The 20,954-nt window shown below is 39.5% G+C and overlaps 1 protein-coding gene across 3 annotated transcripts in view; it reads left to right on the top strand.

The window, feature by feature from the left end:
* The window catches only part of TBC1D32 (TBC1 domain family member 32), a 199,344-nt gene that overhangs the window by 128,829 nt on the left and 49,561 nt on the right, over positions 1–20,954 (top strand). For all 3 annotated transcript variants that reach the window (XM_084777382.1, XM_084777383.1, XM_084777384.1), the window contains 3 exons: positions 1,864–1,986; positions 3,022–3,130; positions 3,858–3,951. In XM_084777382.1, coding sequence (XP_084633508.1) covers positions 1,864–1,986; positions 3,022–3,130; positions 3,858–3,951 — 326 coding nt within the window. The remainder of the gene's footprint in view (positions 1–1,863; positions 1,987–3,021; positions 3,131–3,857; positions 3,952–20,954) is intronic.

Below are 20,954 nucleotides of genomic sequence, written 5' to 3'. Positions count from 1 at the left end.
AACAACAACAACAAAAACAACACAGAACAACCCCCCCAAAAAAAACCCAAACAAACAAATAAAAAAAACCTTAATTTACTAAGTTACGTTTTGAATAGTTGTGCCAAAATCTGAAATTCATGTAATTTCTAAAGACATGAAAAGGTAGTGATAGGTTAGTGAATGTCTATGTATCAGTCACAGTACAGCAATGTTCCATATTATTTGGGGGAACCTTTGGGTGTCTCCCTGACTCATCAGAGAGGTACCTCCCACCAAACACTGGGAATCTCACATATATAATATTATTTCCTTTTTCATACCTCTTCGAGATTTCCCTCACCTCCCTATACAACCAATTTCATATTCTATCTTTCTCTTTGAAAAAAAAAAAGCCAAAGATCCAAAACAGGTCAACTAAAAACAACAACCAACAGCACAGGACAGAACAAAACAAAACAAAAAGCACACAATGGAACATGGTGTTCGTTTTGTCCATGCCACTATTCTGGAGCATGAGGCCTGCCCTGGAGTGTGGTTGATACACCAGTGACACTTCCCTGAGGAAAATTGATGTTCTCTTTGCTAGTGGGTATCAATTGCAGAAAACTTCTTGGTTGGGGCTGAAGCCTATGTCTATTTCATCTTCTCTGTGTGGCTTGAAACTGTGTAGTTCACCACAGTCTCTGTGAGTTTATATGTGCATCAGTCCTGTTGTGTCTGGAAGACACCATTTCCTCAGAGTTGTCCATCACCACTGGCTCTTACAATCTTTTTGCCTCCTGTTCTCCATAGATCCCTGAGGGGAGGGGCTTTGATGGAGAGATCTCATTTAGATTTGAGTGGTCCAAAGTCTCTCCCTCGCTGCACATTGTCCATTTGTGGAGATCTGTGTTACTTCCTGTCCACTGAAAGGTGTATCTTCTCTGATGTGAATTGAATGAGGCACTGATTTCTGAGGTTTCCACTTCACATCCTAATGTTTGTCATTTCCAGAAAAACAATTTTTTCTGTTTTTTGGGGGGACAGAGTTTCTCTGTGTAGCCCTGGCTGTCCTGGACTCCGTTTGTAGACCAGGCTGGCCTTAAACTCAAAGAAATCTGCCTGTTTCTGCCTCCTAAGTACTGGGATTAAAAGTGTGCACCACCAAGCCTGGCTCAGAAAAAGATACTGCCATTTTAATGCTATCTTTCTATTTAGGGAACAAACTGCTTTAGATTAGTGACAAAATTACTATTTTATCATTCCTTCTGTAATTAATTATTGAAAGAAACAGTATGGTGAGTTGTAGTTTTAATGGATTTGCTAATGTTCCCTGATGAATCTTTGAGTAACAGTTGAGAAGAGTGAACTGTGGTTGTTGTTATGATACTGTTTTGTTTTGTTTTGTTTTTCCTGAGACAATATCATCTATATTCTAAACTAGAATGTAAGGCAATTTTCCTGCCTCAGCCTTCTGAGTGCTAGGATTGTAGGTACCTACTACCTAGCCTGGCTGTAAAGAATAGTCTTCATATCCGTAATGATACAGATAGAGTTTGAAAAATCTGGATTAAAAATTAAGAATAACTTCTGAAACAGAGAGTACAGTTCTAAATATTTAAAAACAAATCTTGAGAGTTCAGGGTATAGCTCATGCTTCTAATTCACCTGCAAAACTGAGGCAGGAGGATTGCTGCAAGTCTGAGACCAGTCTATGTATGGTACAGAGTGAGCTCCAGAATGGCCTGGGCTGCAACATGAGACTGTCTGAAAATTAAAACAATTGTGAAGTAACTGTGTAGACATTCTTTTAAGGTTGCTATCATAGGCTCAGGTATCATTTGAATCTTAAGAATGTCCATGCGGTACTTCACACGACCATTCCTTTTCTCCTCTCCCCAGGTTGCTGAGTGTGATCTGCTGTGACCTTGATGCTCTTCTCTTACTGGAAGCTCAGTACCAACTCTCTAGCATGCTGCTGCATGCTCAGGAAGAAAATACCTTTGAGACCTCTGAGAACCACAGGTTGGGACAAACAAACAAAGAAATAAACTACAATAAGACAGGGTGTCAGCAACAGGATGACACTGTCAGCAGTTTGCCTTTCAAAGGATTTGAGACTCATTTCCTGTATACTTTCATACTGGCCAAGTTACTATATTTAAATGACAGTGTAAAGAGCCATTTAAGCATGCATGCCACAACAAGCCAACGATATATGTTTTTGAAGAGTATTACAGTTAACTTTTGTTCCTTTTGTCTTAGTATTTTCTTCTTTAGTTTTCACAGTCATACCACTTTTAAATTCACATCGCTTTGAACAATGACACTTCAACTAAAATACTTCTGTCCCCTGTCAGTTTATAGTCATACATTTTGATTATTTGCCAAGTGAGGTTTAGATCCCCCACTCCCCCACCAGACACTAATAAATTACATGTGCTATTACCTCATTTTGGCTGACAGTTATAGTATCACACCCACTGCCCTTGCTCTCATGTCTATAATCCAGAGTGTAGTAGTGCACCTCCTTCTTACCAGTCATGGGCAGGTATTGGGCATTTCATTTGATGTGGAGGTTGGATATAGAAAGAAAACATTAGAAGCATCAGAAACTGCCCATCAGTACCTTGTGTGTTGGAGACTTGGTGCACTGACTCTAGAACATAGGAGAAGCTTTGTCTCCTTGGTTGTCAGCCTAGTCTTCAATGGCTGAGCCATTCCTCCAGCACAGGAGGATCTTCCTAAAGATATGGTCACTTCAAAAATAATCAGTTTCCCAATCTCACCTCTGTAAGTACAGGATCATTTGTCAAGGAAATACTCTTTTTTATTAATCTCACTAACCTCATGTCAACTACATATCCATCAATTATTTCTTCTTTAGCAAAGAAGTGATAATATAAAAAATGAACATATTCCTCTGTACTGTAAATATGCTGATAACCAGTGTGTTTTTGCAGATTCGTGTGTGTGTGTATGTTTGCAATCTCGTGAATATCAAAAACCAAACCATATTTAGTTAAGAAGACAGCAAGGGTAATATACATTCTCTTTCAGGGACTTTATAATTGATGGCTTATCAGTAGAAAGGAATCATGTTCTTGTGAGGATTAATCTCATTGGTGGGCCCTTTGAGCGAACTTTACCTCCAAGGACACTTGAGAAGGTGAGTGCAGTATTTTGACATGTTTTAAAGCAAAGTATCCAACTGATGTGGCACTAATATTTGCCAAGTGCCTACATACCAGTATTCCATTTTTTTTTTTTTGCTTGGCAAACTTTACAAAACAGATAAACACATTCAAAATGAACTAGTCATGTTATCTCCAAGAGGCTATGAGCTGCTGGTGTATGTCTAAGAGGAATAGATTATTGTTTTATTACATATTTGTCATTGTTCTATGTGTTCTTGAGCATTTGAATTTTGATATCCTTCTCTTTCATGATCCTTAACTGTTGTGCAGTTTACTCATGTTTGCCATATGGAGTATGTGTGGTCTTTATGGAGGATGGTTGTTAGGGATTTTCTTTCTCTGACTACCACCCTGGAAAAGAAGGGCTAGGCATGATTGGCAGAAGAAACATAGTTTTATGGGGGAAAAGAAAATATGGGGCCTTTAAAGATTATATTCTTCTTTTCATTAAAAAAAAATTAACTTCATCATTATCAGTCCTAGTCTCAACAGTCAGTTATCATACGTCCAAGTTGTTTAAATTTTTATTATATTTTGTTTATTGCCTTTTAGGAGTAGTCAACCATAATAGCAAATAACTTTTGATTAATTGGACAGCATGTATATGAGCAAAAAAAAAAGTCAATTTAAATGAATGACACCTCAAAGCTTAGTGTCTTAACCCACCTACTCAAGTTATCTGTGCTGCTGTGTTCTTAGGGGGATGACCCATATCCTTGGCCAATGTTTTCTTCATATCCATTGCCAAACTGCTACATGTCAGAAGGTCCACGCAGTGCTGACATAAAACAAGGTAAATCTTCCGCACCAAGTGATATGCCAAGGCTCTTTTTATAATTTGAGAAAAAGCCTGACAAGAAAGTAAGTGCTGATTTCCATTTAGCATGCATGCATGAATACATTGCAGCCCATTCCCTCTTTGTGTGTACACTTACTTCTGATTTTTGTTTTAACTAGTATCTATATGAAGCCAAACAAGTATCTCCTGCAGCAAAGGTATAACAAATGTGTTCAGTGGCAATAGATGTTTGGTTGGGTTAAAGACTTAATTAGTAGGGACTGCAGAGACAGCCCAGTGGTAAAGAGCACTTCTTGCTCTTGCAGAGGACCCCGGTTCAGTTTCCAGCACCTACGTGGTAGTTCACAACCATCTGTAACTCTAGACCTATGATCCTTGGCACTCACTGCTGGTGTCCAGGGCATTCAGCACACACGTGGTACATGAAGGCAAACACTCATATACATAAAATAAGTACACATTTAAAACTTATTTTAGAAAACTAGGTCAATAGTTACTGATTAGTTAAGTTCTGCATAAGTAGACGTTTTCTTTATTCATCAGAATATTAGTGCTGTGTTTACATAAACCTTGTGTACTTAAAAACTGAAAAATGAATGGAACTAGAAATGATCACCTGAGTGTGTTAACCCAGACCCAGAAAGATACATATGGTATATACTCACTTATAATTGGACACTAGCCCAACAAAGATGTCCCCTGAAAGTTTTCACTTGGCCAGAGATTGGTATAGATACTGGGACTTCTGAATGGGACTCCAGGTGAGAGGGGTAAGGGAGAATGGGAAAATAGAAGAATCCAGAGGGTCCTAGAAACCTACAAGAAGACCAGTAAGGCTGGCAGATCTGGACCCAGGGGGACCTTCACAAACTGCTGTACCAATCAAGGGCAATGCATGCAGTAAACCTAGAACCCCTATCCAGATCTAGCTAATGGACAGCACATTCTCCACAATTGTGTGGAGCGCAGGGACTGATTCTGACATGTACTCTGGTGCCCCCTATTTGACCACTTCCCCTTGGTGGGGAGACCTGGTGACACTCAGAGGAAGAGTAAGCAGGCTCCAGGAAGAGACCTCATAGACTGTGATTTTTATAGTGGGGGACAAGGTCCCCATCTGTCACAGACATAAGGGAAGGGAGGAGGATGAAAGAGGGAGGGAGGGGGGAATGGGAAGATAAAAGTGAGGGGATAAAAAATGAGATGTAATCTCAATAAATTACTTAAACAAAAAGAAAAAATTGAAAAATACTGACAAGTATTTTATCCACCTTTGGAGCAATCATCATGAGTGAATAGTTGTCTAGCTGTGCTGTTTAACACGACTGAAATGGACAGACTAGCTTGCAAGGGTAGTACGTAGTCATACTGTTCTGCCAAAGAAAATCTTGTGTAAAAAGATGCATTTAGCACTGGGTTGTGGTGGCGCACACCTTTAACCCTAGCACTTGGGAGGCAGAGGCAGGAGGATCGCTGTGTGTTCAAGACCAGCATGGTCTACAAAGAAAGTCCAGGATAGTCAAAGCTACACAGAGAAATCCTGTCTTGAAAAAAAAATGCATGTAGCAAAAGTGAGTAATAGAATTCAAGATCAAGAGCCGTAAGAAAAACTGAAAGAAACAAATTATAGTTAAGGAACTGTGAGTTTGGACTGTGTGTGAATTTTGAAGGTGAAAGCAACAGTGAGAGAAGGTGAGACTCAAAGGGCCCAAGTTTGATGACATAGGATCACCATCACACACTGCCAGGGCTCATCCCGAGAGTTCCTAGACCAGAGAATTCCTCCAAGAATTATGAGGGTCCTTGATCAAACTTTTCATTAACTTTAGAAGTCAATTCTTACATCATCATCCTGTCCTTTAAAATACCATCAAACTTAACATTGGAAAGAAATCATGTGTAAAAGATTTATTTCACATTCATTTAATACACTTGAAAGTTTTGGGTTTCACTCTTGCATGACAAAATCTATTACCTTTTCAGAGACTTGAGAGTAATATTACACATTTTTCAGGAAGATGTTCTTGAGATGGTGCCCTTTGGATGTTTTCGTACGCACTCCCATCCTCCAGTGATCCCAGGGCTTTCTCAAGTGTTTGTTCTCATCTTCTTAGTCTGCTATGAGTCTTTTTGTCCAGCTGGTTATACGGTATCTTTCATCTTTTAGGTTTCAACATGTATTTACCTACATGCTTGCTTCTCTGATGTACATTTCATGAGCACAGGGTGCCGCTTCCTCGGGAATTATAAATAACATATCAATACTGGTTTGTTTTTCTTTCAGTACCTTGTCCCTTTTCTTGGTCAATTTCTCTTGACATAATACAAAAGTATTTTCTTGGCTAAGTCTCATTTGGAGATAAAACATTTCTTTATTATGTTTCTGAATAACAGATCCATTGTCAATTTTATTAGCTGACTTCTAAACTTTATTGTTTCCTCAAAATATTTTGAGAACTTGATCAAGGGAAATGAAAATAAAAAATAAGGTACAAATAAATATTTCCCCAAGGTTAAATTACCCATTGATACCTAAGAATCAGTACCAAAGGAAGTATATTCTTGCTGTGTTCAGAAGTGATTTATAGAACAGCAATATTGAATTCATAGTCTGTCCGGGAGGTGCCAGGCAGTTATAGGGTGTGTTTCCACCTGAGTTTATTTTCCTTTCTTTTGGATGAGTGTTTTCAACCTCTTTTCTCCTTGAGCCTTGCCCACTCTCCATCCCTCTTTAGATAATAACCACATTTCTCATTTTGCTGGAAATAGAACTGGCAGGGAGCATCCATGTGTGGCTAATGTATACAAGCCCCCTTGCCTGCCCACAGGCCTGTTTAGGCCTTCGCACAGGATGGTGAATGAAATGGCTGGTTTGCAAAAGCCAATTTCCACATCCTCCCTGCTTCCCCTCAGTGACAGTGCTTCTTACAGTTCTGTGTTTAGGCCTCACTTTTAGATCTCCCTCCTGTGCTCCTGTGAACCTAGAAGGCATCCTTGATTTCCAGAGCTTATGCTTAGATAAATTCCCCCCCCTCTCTGTGTGTGTGTGCATTTGTTGAGTAAAAATGTGTAAACATAGTCTGGTCTTCTGAAGGACCCTATAATAGCCTTCGACATCCATAGCATAGTTGGATGGAACTCACCCTTCAGCCTTCATCAGTATTCTCCTATAATTGTCTCATTTTTTTATTCATGGGTATTAGTAATAATCAGTTTCCTTAGGACATGTTCATGAATATGTTGTGTGCTGTGATAGTTTTCACTGCTCGTCTTGCCTTCTCTTGTCTCCCTTCCCATTCTGATCTCCTTCCTCTCCCAAGTGGCCTTCTCTTTACATTCCTGTCTGTCTTTCTTTTTTAAAAAATTGAAGCTAGATTGTTCATATAAGATGGATGAGATATTTATTTCCTTTGTCTCTTGTATTTCATTTAACACAATAATCTTCTGTCCAGGTAAATGGCACAATTTTGTTTCTCTTTGTGGTTAGATAAAACCCCATTGTGTGTATATAACACTGTATCCTTGATTGGGGGCATCTATGTGGGTTCTGTATCTTGGCTTTTGTGACTACTACTGTGGTATAAATGGATGTCTAAAATTTGTGTAATATGCTGACTTAGATTCCTTTAGGTATATGCTCAATAATGGCGTAGCTAGATCATATGGTAGTTCTGTTTTTAGTTTTTTAGGGAACCTCCGTACAGATTTCCATGGTGGCTGCACCATTTTACATTTCTATCCACAGGGTTTAGGAGTTTTTTCTCACCCCATCTCAGTTCTAGGTCTTGGGGACTGACAGACAGAAGGGGGATAGGCTAGAAGGCAGAGTGCTAAGAGGGTCTGCCAGGAGAGTCTGTGGAGTCCACAGGGAGTGGGGCAAGAGAGACATGACAGGCCACTGCCGTGTGATAGGGGGTGACAAGGGGACATTGCAGGTGAAGGACAGGTCGAGAGTGAGGACTGCTACCAGATGCCCTGTGAGGCCAAGGTTTCCAGGTAGAGCCTACCTTGAGTGTTGGCAGGGAAGACAAACGTGTAGGAGAAGGGAAAGGTTTGTAGGGCAAAGGGAAGGCCTTGGAAGATATGGTTAGTCCCTGTGAAATGGGGGCAGAGAGAAAGGAGAGCTGCAGCAGGTGGCCTGCTACCATGTTGGCCATATGACTGAGGACTTGGAATTGGAGGGTGGCAGAGAGTGAAAATTGCTTGCCTGGTTCCCTGGATGTAATGCCTATGGTTTCCAGGGAGACAACGCCTTTACTGATTTCCAAGTCACAAACGGATGTCTTGAGCTTTTTTGCTATAGCTGAAATTTTATATCTCTTGACCAACATCTCCTCCAGAACCTATGACTTAGCCTATTATTCTCCAGTTTGCTTCTACGACCTCAGAATGTGGTCATGCAGTATCAATCGTTCCTTGCCTGGCTTATTTACTAAGCACAGTGTCCCAGAGATTAACTCATGTTGTCATGGTGGCAAGACTTGGGTCTTTTTAAAGCCTAAGCTCCCTAATAGATCTTTCCCATAAGCCAAAAGGGATGTTGGTCAGTCAGTCAGTCAGTCAGTCAGTCAGTCAGTCTGTCTGTCTGTCTATCTTATCTATCTGTACCTGTTTATTTACAATGTGTGTGTGTGTTCCTATTCTTGTGCATGAATATGCTGCTGCACATACATATATGGCAGGGGTAAGGAGGAGGGATCTCAGTCGCTGGGGACTTGCCAAGTAGTTTACATTGACTGGCCTACAAGCTTCGGCCATCCTGATGTTCTTGTTTCTTTGATGCTGGAATTACAAGAGTCTCCCCATGCCCAGCTTTTTTACATAAAATCTCCAGATGAAACTCGGTTGTGTGTGCTTACAAGGCAAGCACTTTCCTCATTGAGCTATTTCCAAAACCCCAATTCTCTTATGTAAATTAGGGACCACATTTCTGTCCTTCATTTTATTGCAAAATTTCTCAAGTGAGTTTTATGTCTTTACATACTTACGTTCTTTTCTCTTGAACCGTCCTGTAAGCTAATCGCTAGGCTTCCTCCTCAGCAGATATGCCAGCCTCATATGAATCTTCAGTCTGTTTAGGCTTAGCAACAGCAGTGTTTGGCACAGGTAATGCTGCTCCTACCCTCCTCTCCATCATCCTCCTCTTCCCCCGCTGCTTCTTGTGAAATATTTTCTTCTCTTGTCTCCTGGAAAATTCATGTGTTCAGTTTTCCTCCTGAATTTATGGTAAATGCATCTTTGATTATATACTGTTTTCTTTTCTTTCTTACTATATTTATCTTTCTCATCTCTTCAACTCTTAAGCTTTGCAGTGCCCCGGGTCTCAGTCTGTAGTGGCCTTTACTTTTACTGGCCATTTTACTGTTAGGAGGATTTTAGATTGACTTGTTACCGTGGAGGTGCTGCCCAGTATGCCAGCGGCTGTCGGAGTGCTGTCTCCAGCTCTTATCTCTCCCTTGAGTTCCAGGCTCCCATGTCTGTTCTCTTGACATCTCTCTCGGTAGATTGGTAAGTGCAGAAGACCTGACGTGATGGTGATCAATTCCTGACACTCTCTTAAATTCTATTCCTTTGATATTCTTCCCCATTTCCGAAATGGCAACTTTTGTGCCCATTTCTTCAGACAATAAGCCTAAAGGCTATTTTGGAGTTATTCCTTCCTTTAAACCCCACAAATAATCTGATAGCAAGTCCTCTTGACTCTATAGATGTAAAACAACGCCTCATCTAGCCTGCCTGTATTTATATTGAATCCATTTTCACACAGCAGCCAGATCTATGCTCCAGAAACACTCATTGGATCAAGTTACTACTCTTAGCAAAGTGTTTCTCCTGTAGCTTAGAAATTCCCTGCCTTCATCATAGAGCCCGCCCACCCCGACCCCTGCTTCCCCACCTCTGCCCTCTACCCCCAGCACAGGCTTTGTTTCAGGAGGGGTAGTCCAATTCTAGGATTATTTAGTCTCTCATGTTCCCACCTGATAGGAACTTGTTTATATTTTGGTTCCATTTGTGAATAACCACAACTGTTTGAATCAGATATTAGTCCTAATTTAACAGTAGTATTAATGGTGTATCCTCCTAAGAAGACTGGCCTGAACTCGATGTGGTTCTATATTAAGAAGAAAGTGATCTACGCAGCAGTGATATGTGAAGATAACCCCAGGAAGAGATTTTGCAAAGATATATTAAGTTTATCATTTTATATGTCACACTTATATTCCTAGTATCTCTGCCATGATTGTAGATGAGGGAGGAAAACAGAAATGCTACCGGAAGTGAAAATTATGTCATTTGCGCCCAGACATGAGCTGGCCATTGTAGCTTTGTGAACTTGATGAGAAAAATGAAACCGAGTTCATGTTCAACAGGTATAAGGTTAGCTCGGAACTAGTGTGCTTGAAACAGTTAAACAACTGTGCAATTTGTGCTCAGGCTGATAATCCTTTAAGACATAAAAGTTATTTTAATAGCAGGAGTCATCTATTTTGCATCTGCCTTTTGATTCAGAAGTGATGATTCATTGCTTCTGACAGGTGCTAGGTTAGTCATCATCTGCACACAAAATCTTAGGATGTTATTTCATTGTTGAAAAAGTTTGCTTTAGCTATGTGCGCGTGATGAAGCGATCCTCATTTACCTCCCAGCTTCTAGATTCATCCTACCTGCTACCGTTGGCATCTCCTCATCGGTTAAGTTGTCTCCTGATAGCTCTTTGGCATCAGTATGAGTTGTGAGGTGATTCATCTCTATGAATACAAGACGGAAGACATTATCTCGTTCAGCTAGTTCTCTTTGCGAACATTTCAATGCAAACATTAAAATGTCAGTGGCCCTTTAAAAGCTAGCGTTAAATGATTTCCATGTGCATATGTTATATGCACACATATGTGTACATGAGCACAGAGCAATAGCAGGAATTAATATTTTGAATATACCCAAACTGTTCTGGTGTCATTTATTTTGCTCGCATTGCAGAAGAGAAGAAGGGGACTCTGGTGCCCACACAGCAGGTGCAGGTTACATGTCAGCTGTGGGCACAAACTGTTGGAGGGTGGCTCTTGGTGCCAGTTCTGTTTGCAGTGGGATGCTTGTAAGATGGTATTCTGGCATGTCTGTTCTTATTCTCTAAGTTGGATTCCCCCAGGAGTTGTTAGGACCTATTGACCAGTCTACTTACTTTATTCTCTTTGCATGAACTAAGGGTGAAGACTTCTCCTTTTGTAAGAGGTGAGCGAAATGTAGACTTCCCGTGCTGAAACTGAAAAATAGTCTGAGGAACTGAGTAAACCACTCCAGACACTGAAGGCATTAAAGAGAAGTATCTCAGAAAATAGGAAATTTTTATTCTATAACTGAAATTTTTTTATGGTTAAAAAAATTACTTTTATCTTAGGCAGGAATAGGGCTTACTGAGTAAAATACTTGCTGAGCAACTATGTGGATCTGGGTTCAGATCCTCAGCTACCATATATCAGCTGGTGTTATGGCACACACACGTTGGACACAAAGACAGCTAGATCCTATGGACTCACTTGCCAGTCAGGCTAGCCCAAATTGCAAACTCTGTGCTCTGAGAGACCTGATCTTAACATACAATTTTTATTTTAAGAGAAACAGTTGAAGACATTTTAACACCAACCTCTGGTATCCGCACATATCTGCACAGGTGCACACACCTGGACACTAGGGCACATACAGGTATGCAACTCCCACAGACTTGCACATGCAGATAGCCTTTCTATGGCCAGCATAAGCAAACTCTATTACATTTATATCTTATATGTCTTGATGCTGTTGTACCATATCCATCATGGTGCGAGGGGCAGACCTGCCTGGGGCAGCAACGGGATGAAACAAGGACAGAAACACAGACATACAATAAAAGTTGAGGTTGGGTGGTCTCAACTCTTAGGAATAGCCTTGGCATCTTCATTATATACAGTTGAATGCAGACTACTACATTCAGGTGGAAAAGGGGGCAATGTTATTATAGATAAACAAGGGTTTATGGTATACATCTGGATCAATAAATTTAGCTGATTCTTATAGGAACAGTCTATAGGAGAACAGCTGTCAGGATTTTACATATCCAGGCAGACAAAGCTGTAGTGGGCATTTTCTGCATAAACCATTGATGTCTACGTGTGGACCCGAGGAGTAGTTTGCCATCCCTCCCAGCTTTGCCACTTCCATGTGAGTCTGCAGCTTCAGGGTCCCTGAGATGGCCATGTCAACAGTTCACATTACTCAGGGCTTCCACACACAGTGGTGTGCCTATTTTTGTTGTGATATTATCTTGATGTGCATTTTATTCAGGGGATGCTGGCATCCTCAAAGAGGAGAGTGCACTATCTTTCTCTCGTATGTTGTTAGGTCCATTAACAAGTCCCTTAGGGTAGCACTACCTCACTGGTTGTTTCTCAGGTCTTACAAATGTAATTCGTTGAAAGTTACAAATATACTGATAGCTTCTCACAGAGAATGCTAGGGCATTCCTCTGGAGGCCTTTCCAGAAGGTTTACTTTCTTGCACCTAAGTGGAGTGACAGATAGTGTGAGCTGCCTATGTTATGTAGGCAAGTGCACTTCCTCCTTGCTCTTCCCCCTTTATTGTCTGTCCTTCATCTCTCTTCTTTCTATAGTAATTATCCTTCATATTCTGAATCAATCATACAGACATTTTCACTATCATTAATAGCTTTATTGAGATATAATTAATATACCAGGTAATTCACCCATTTAAAACACACAGTTCATTAGTTTTTAGTATATTCGTAGACATATTCATTCAAATAAAAAATTTGTGATAAGATCAGCAACCATGGACAAAGGCCTCTGAAACTGTGAGCCAAAGAAATCTGTATTCCTTTTGCTGTTTTGCCACAGCATCATGAATCTAAGTAAAACAGGTTGTGTGTAATAAATACACATGCGTTTAATGACTAGAGGATTTCTTATCCCTTTGATGCCTGTCATCAAATGCTGTTTTTCAGACCGCTGTCATTAGACATTGCAAATTATTTACAGCCTAATGTGGGTGACTTTAGAGAGTTTTAGTCCCAGCTGTGCTTAGCTCGGATCTGACTAAGCATTCACAGCACATGGAGCTTTGTGGTTGAAAGCCCCTTGAAGCACACTTCAGTATGCATCTCTCTTGAGTTAGTTACCCTCATTAAACTTATTCCATCATCTACAAAATGTCACTGTCATTTTTAATGACACATAAAGATATGTATTACTAGCCTTTTGTCCCCTTTTTTTTCACAATTAGAAAAAAAAATCCCCAAATGTACAACCTTTCATTGTACAGTTATTTCAAATGTAGCCTTTTGTAGCATCAGTGTTCTATTTTTACTGCTTCTTCCATCATCTTTCTGCTTATCTGATGGGAAATTGATTTTCTGCCTGCCAAAAAGTTCTCTAACTACTATATGAAAGTGTAAGTTCCTATTGATAATCATTCTCTTTAATGCAGTGTGCCAGATCATATTAAAATACAGATAAATTCTTCTGAGATCTTTCCATATGAGAGAATGGCTCAGCTTAAGGTCTGTAACTGTAAATGGCAGTATTTTTAATCTTGCCTATCATGGAATTGATTTTCTTACTACACATTAAATAAGGACTGAGTGTACAATACAAAAGATAAGCAAATTCCAGGCCACACTCATCAGCTTATACATTTTGAGGTCTAAGTAAATTCAATGTAAATGTTTGAATGTTTACACCCTATATATTAATGTGTATAGGAACCATATTACATCTTAAGTGAGTACATGTGTTTCCTGGCATGCCACATGCATGTTATCTGAACTATTCTATCACATTATAACAAGACTATTAAGAAAAGTATAAGTCCACAGACATTGTAAGTTATTTATTGTGGAATAAAGAAATTTTTTTTTCTGAAAAAAAAAAATCCCTTTGAGATAGGGCTGTATGTTGATCTCACTGGCCCGGAACTCAGTATGTGTCTGAGGATGGCCTTGAACTCCTGACTCTTCTGTTTCCACTATTCTGCAAGTACCAGGATTTCTAATCTCTGCTGCTAATAACATATACTAATTCTAAAAACTAATGAGTTCCATTGTGACTTTCCTTGCTTAGTGGAGGAGAAAGGTCTTGCTTTCTTTAATGGATACACTCCCTCTGTCTATCTGTATATCCCAGGCTGACCTTGAATTCAAGGTCTTTTCTCATTCTCTGCCATGCTAGAATTACAAGTACATACTTCTGTGCACAACTTTACAGTAATATTTTGCTAGCGTAATAGAAAATACTTAAATAACTAGTAACTAGATTGCCTGGCCATCTTGGTCAGTCTGATGACATATGAAGTTGGGAGTTACCTTACCCCAAGAGCAACAACAATGTGATAATCCAATGGGTGTACACATGAGTGCTTGGGAACAATATGGTATGAATATAACGCCATGCAACATGACAGTAGAAATTGGTTATTCTTGTTGTAAAAGCCTTTTGAAGCCTCTCTTACACATATAAGTATATAAACATATTTAGCAATAAATTCTCCCTTTTCTCAAATACTTAATCTAGTCCTTTTTCTCAAACTATACATATTTTCATTCTTTTTTTTATTTCTTTATTACTTTCATTCTTGAGATTCAGATTTATTCTTTGCAGATAAAAGTAGTTGACTCTTATTTGATATCAACTTATTAAATAAAGGGGCTGGGAAGATAGTATTACTGAAATAATGGTACACACTCCTGGGCGGCAGCTGTTAAAGTAGCTAGTTTAAACTGTAAAACACTCATTCTTTTTGGAAGAATAAGGCTTTATTTTTATGTGTTTTTCTCCCTAAAATTTGAAATAAATATATCTGTAACAGTGAGGAAAAATAGATCATATACTACTTTAGTTGAATAAAATGATTAAAAAAAATAGACTCCTCCTTTTTTAAAGCTTTGCTGACAGCTCCCGCAGTAAATGTTTAGTCAACAAGTATAGAAAAATGAAGTGCTACATTGAAGAAAAGGAATACCCTGTTTAAAATGTGTCCTATCTTTTAGGAAAGGCAGTTGCTGTAATAGACTAGGGAAGTTTTAGCTGCTAGGTTGTTTCCAATGAAGTAGATGGCGCTGCAGATTGTCATGTTAAGTAAATAAACCACATTTGAAATGACAGATATCAGGGAGCTGGAGAGATGGCTCAGTGGTTAAGAGCACTGCTCTTCAAGAAGTCCTGAGTTCAATTCCCAGCACCCACATGGTGGCTGACAACCATCTGTAATAGGATTTGATGCCCTCTTCTGGCATGCAGGTGTACATGCAGATGGGGCACTCATACACAAAATAAATCTTTAAAAAATGACAGTTGTCACATATTCTCTCATATATAGAAGCTAGAATAAAAAGAAAAGAGAGTGAAAAGGAGATAATTTGGAAGAAGAAGGGAACTATTGGGGCCAGAGAAGGTAATAGAGGTAAGTAGAGATACGTGGTTTAATCAATGTTCAGTTGCTGTGAAGAGAAACCATGACTGTGGCAACTCTTATAAATGAAAGCATTTAATTGGGGCTGGCTTACGGTTTCAGAGGTTTAGTCCATATTGTCATGGCAGGAAACATGGACGTATGCAGGCAGACATGGTGCTGGAGAAGGAGCTGAGAGTTCTGCATCCGGATCAGCAGTTAGCAAGAATAGAGAGACTGGGCCTAGATTGGGCATTTGAAAGCCCAGAGCACACCCCCCAGTGACACAAGTCCTCCAAGAAGGGCACATCTCCTAGTAGTGCCACTCCATGGTGACCAAAGCATTCAAATCTATGAGCGTGCGGGGGCCATTCTTACTCAAACATCACAGCACCTTATATACGTGTATGGAGTGTGATGAAAGCTGTTCGAATGGTCACAATATGAAATATTGTGTGTAAGTTCAAACTTCGAGTTTGGGAAATGTCTGTCTGTGTTCCTTGTGCTTCTTGGAGACTATTATAGGTTGTTCACTTGCTTATTATAGCATAATATGAAATGGTGGCCATGTTAATATGACTGGAAGGAAAGAAATAGAAACACAAATAAAAATCAACATTTCTATAAATAAGCTTCATGATACAATATTGGCTGTATGACATGGTCTGGGACCTGGGCTTTCTGTTCCTTCCAGAGCGTCTCTTATGTGTTTGTATGTAGAGATTCCCAATCACCCAGTAAAATTAAAGAAGGCCTCTTTCCTGTGTGAATAGTGAGGTTTCTTTGTATTTATATTTAGCTCATTTATTTATTTAAATTGTTTATTTTTATGTGTCTGAGTGTTTTGCTTACCTGCATGTCTGTGAGCTACATGCATGCAATATTTGAGGAGGCCGGAAGTGGACGATGGCTGCCCTGCCACTGGAGTTACAGAGCATTGTGATCAGCCCTGTGGGTGCTGGGAATCAAACCCAGGTCTTCTGTACAAGTAGCCAATGCTCTTAACCACTGAACCATCTCTCCAGCCCTGTTTCTTGTTTTAAAGTTAAAAGGTTTTGTGTAGTATATAGTCTACTTTTGTCCATTGTTTAAACTCTTATATGATAAATACAATCTTTTAATTGTGAATTTTTGGTAAATTATGTAATATTCCCAATTATTAAAAAATGAGTTGAAAAATTCTACTTTTCACTGTAACAAGAACCTTTGAGTTTAGAGAGGAAACAATTTCAGTTGTCGGTGGTGAATATCAGAAATGAGGAACTTCTTGTTTTTATTTTCTTTATTTGTTTTGAATTTTCTTCCATGGGAGTTAGACTAGTTTACATATTTTCTTTCTCACCTAGTTTCTCATAGGAACCTGTTAATTATATTGGTTTAAAGAAGCATAGACAGGATGCACATGTCCTTTTCTATCTTGTAAAATGTACCAAACTAATTTTGGAATAAAAAAAAAGTAGTTTTCTTTCATAGTGATTTCATCAGGACTAAATAAAAGTATCTGCATGTTGATTTGTGATATTCAGTTTCCAGAAAACTATTATGCCATTAGGGTTATATAGAATTATCTGCTATTAAATGATGTTTAAGCTAATAATGGAATTTTAAAATTTGGTCACACCCATGCTTTGTTTTATTAAAGGCCCCTGCATTGTACCCAGAAATCAGCCTGAATTATAAAACTGTCATAATTATAAAATTTCTTAACTAGTGTGTGGTGGCTGTCTGTCTTAATAGGCTGCCCCATTGCTATGATAAATCACTGTGGCAAAGGAAGGGTTCTCGGGGCTTCTGGAGATAAAGGGTCCATCATGGCAGCAAGCCATGACAGCTAGAGCAGTAAGCTGGGTGTTCACGTCTTCAATCGCATGCAGGAAACAGAGTGAATGCAGAATGGCAGGAGGACTTTAAACCCTAAAAGTCCAAAGACTCCCAGTGCCATATGTCCTCCACTAAGACCACACCTCTCCAAACAGTACCACCAACTGGGACCACTGCTCAAACATCTGAGCCCGTGGGGACACAGTCATCCAGACCACCACAGGAGCATAGGCTGGTAGTCTCAGTACTTAGAGGTATAGGTGTCAGGATCAGGACTTTGAGACCAGCTTAAGCTATACGAGTCACTGTCTTTAAATTTTTAATTCATTAACAAACAGATAAACATGGTTTTAAAAATTTTATTTATTTGGGGGTTGCATTTAAAAATTTTTTACATAGATATATTTATATTATTACACACATATATAATAAACTACCTACAGCAAGAAGAATTATGAAATAATAAGGAATTATATAAATGTTACGTTCATAGTGTTTTGGCTATTTGTATTTGGCAGCCTTGAAGAAAACATCTTTCCTATTTTGGTGTGTCTAAAATTCTAAATGTAAATATCTATCATATCTCATCATTATCAACTTAAAACATCTATCTAGACCTAAAAACATCCTAATCCCTAAACAACTAAGCTTAATTGTAAAACTGAACTAGCTGTTCTTCAACCTCGTCAGAGACTTGAGAAGGAATAAAATTAATTACCTGAGTGCAAGTTAGCGGCTTTCCAAATGAGAAGATGACAGAGACAGTTTGCTGCTTGAATAGTCACCCAAAGTTCTCTGTAACATTAGAACATCATCTTCAGCCTTCTGGCCCAGTATATCTGACAGACATTGTGAAGCAGGAACTATTGAGGACTTGCTTACTCTGTCTTGGCAGAGTTTGCCTGTCGACTCTGCCTGCGTCCAAGCTTGCCCTATTTAGGCAGAGTTATGTCTGTGTTAGAAATGAGAACATTTTGCCCAGTGTCTTGTTTGCCACATTTGAAGCCATCTCTATAAGGTTCTTTGATGCTCATTCATCATATTTGAGGTAGGCTGGGTGTTGCTAGGAGTTAACCTGTCACTTGTCAATGAATCTTTAAAATAATAAAAAAAATTAAGTACCATATTCTGTATGTCTCTGAGGTTTTTGAAGAACTTATCTAGTTTACCTTATCTTTCTATAGAATCATATCTATCTGTTTCACCTGACTTTGTGCATCCTTTATGTTCTAGCACCAAGTGCTTCAGTTGCTGTTCCTCATCAAAAATGTGTTCTTGAAAACAGAATATACCATTATTTAATAATTAAGGGGTTTCTTGATGCTGCCTTATTTTTAAGACTTACTCTGTATTCCAGGATGACCTTGAACTTGGGCCAACCCTACCAGCCTTGCCAGTGTGGGTGTAACTAGGGAAATTGGGGTTTCCTTTAAGGTTCTTGGTCTCATTTGTTGACTATAGAATTTCAATTCAGAAGGAAGCTCAAGAACAGTTTTATTAAAGTTTGGAAGAAAAACTACAGGCTTGAAGCCATAAATCTAGGCAGCAGCTTGGAGGAGGGAGATGGAAAAGAGGAAGGAAGTCTTGCCAATGTTTTTTGATTTAGGATCTAAGCTGGGGAGTGTCTTCAGCAATGGCAGTCAGCAAGCAGCTGCATAGTGGAACAGTGAGGACTTCAGAGAAAGATTAAGAAAGTACAGTGTTAAAGAAAGCATGCTGAGGCTTTGGGGAGGTATCTGAAAAAAGAGGTAAAGAAATGAGAAGGAAAATGTACACTTTCCAAGTTGAGACTCAGAAAAGCAGGCAGACTTTGCAGCGCTGCATGTTAGAAGCCCTGTAAACAGCTACCTTGGCAGACGGGCCTCTGTGGAGGAAAAGTGAGTTGTCGCACTAAGGAGATAATTATTCTGCCCATCCTGTAACACAGCTTCAGGTAAGTAAGCTGACTGACAGGCCCAGATGGATTAACTTTCAAAGGGGGTTGCAATAGTAAGTAACGATCTAAGCTTGGCAACAGATTGGAAATTCATGTCTCCATGCAGGTCAGAAGCTGAACTCTGATTTTATTCTTTTGGCCAGGAAGAAGTAGCTTTTCCTTAATGGGCTTCAGTAAAGCCTTTACATCTCTAGTTTTCGATATTGCATTTTAACTTTCAGGTATGACCAGGGAAGTAGGAGATGGGCTCCAAAGCTGACCAGGGCAACAGTGCATCCTCAGTGGCTCCCAGGCTAGTAATCCTTGTAACACTGGGCTTACTGGCATGAGCTTCCACACGTGACTTCCTTAGGGACCTCATGTATGAGCATTTTAAGTAAGCACATACCTTTAATAAAAGTTTAGTCAGTTCCAATGTAAATGTCACACCAAATTGTGATCTAGAGCTACCAGTAGTTGAGAGACATATTAATTTGCTCAGTCATTGGCTTTTCAGTTATCTATAAACATACACATATGATGTGTAGTTTTTTATGTAATAAAATGTACTCATTTAAAGAACATACTTTTAAATTCGACAAATATCTCTAGGCATACAATCATCATAACCAACCAAATACAGTGTTTTCTCATGACGTCACAGCAAATCTCTAGTACTCAGAGTTGTCTTTTGTGCATCCTTAGTCACAGGTAGACACCGGCCCTTGTCCCTCACTGTGAAAATGTGTTTCCTCAACCACAGCTGAGCCTTAACACCATACATATTTTGGAAAGTTTGACTTCTGTGAGGAGCCAGTATGTTGACATGTGGCATTGCTGGGCTCTTGTGCTCATCGGATGGATGTCAGTGGGCCTTCCTTCTGCTTCCCCAGGTGGGACAGCTGGAATGCCTCTGCCAAGGCCCCCTTGGGACCAAAACTGCAGCCACTTGAGAACCACTGCTTCCTATGAGATTATTTTTTGGTGCTAGCATTTCACAGAAATAGTAAAGTATAGGATGCGTCCTCTGTACCTCTCTCCTTTTGCTCATTACAATGACGCAAGATTTATAGAGGCTGTTAGGTGAATGCTCTTTGCTTTCTTTGTACAGAGTGGGAGGTCAGTATTTAATAAGAAGCTAAGCTCTGTTTAACCATTTAGTTTCATGTTTCTCTAAATCTCTGAAAGTAATCACATTTAACCCTTTGTCACAGCCTTCTGTGAGTCTGTGTCATTAATTGATTTATTTACTAGTTACAAGCCACAGTGTTCTGTTTTCTTCATATTATTTGGCTATTGCACACTTTTACTTTTGCGATGACTGCAGGTTTGCTTTTAGTTTTAAAAATAATAATGGATACTTTTTTAGCAGGGAGTCGCTTGTGCGTCTGTCAGCTTGATTTTGCAACACAGTCATTTTGTGTGGGGGACCAGATGTGGTGGCACACACCTGAAACTCCAGGACTTCCGAGTCCCAGGACAAGTGTGTGCCACACTAGGGGGTCATTAACCTCCTTTGGTTACTCGAATATTCTTATTATTTGTTAGTATTGCATACAAATACAATTCTGGATGTGATGACCGCGGAGTGGTGGATGGCGTGTGCCAGCCTCTGAAGGCTAATTAAAGCTGTAACCTAGATCATGGAGCTCCTGCTCCTCATGGAGCGTGTTCTCTCTGCGTGTTCTCTGTGTGCACACATACAGGAATGCAATCGTTTGTCCTTCCCTGTAGGCTTACCTCCCATGGCCAGTTACCCACTACCAACCAAAATCAGAAAATCTTAAGTAGAAAATATCAAAGCTAAATGATATTTTGTAAATTG

Source organism: Acomys minous, assembly GCF_964271855.1.
Source record: "Acomys minous genome assembly, chromosome: 3".
Taxonomy (NCBI): domain Eukaryota; kingdom Metazoa; phylum Chordata; class Mammalia; order Rodentia; family Muridae; genus Acomys; species Acomys minous.
This window is presented reverse-complemented; position numbering and strand designations above follow the sequence as displayed.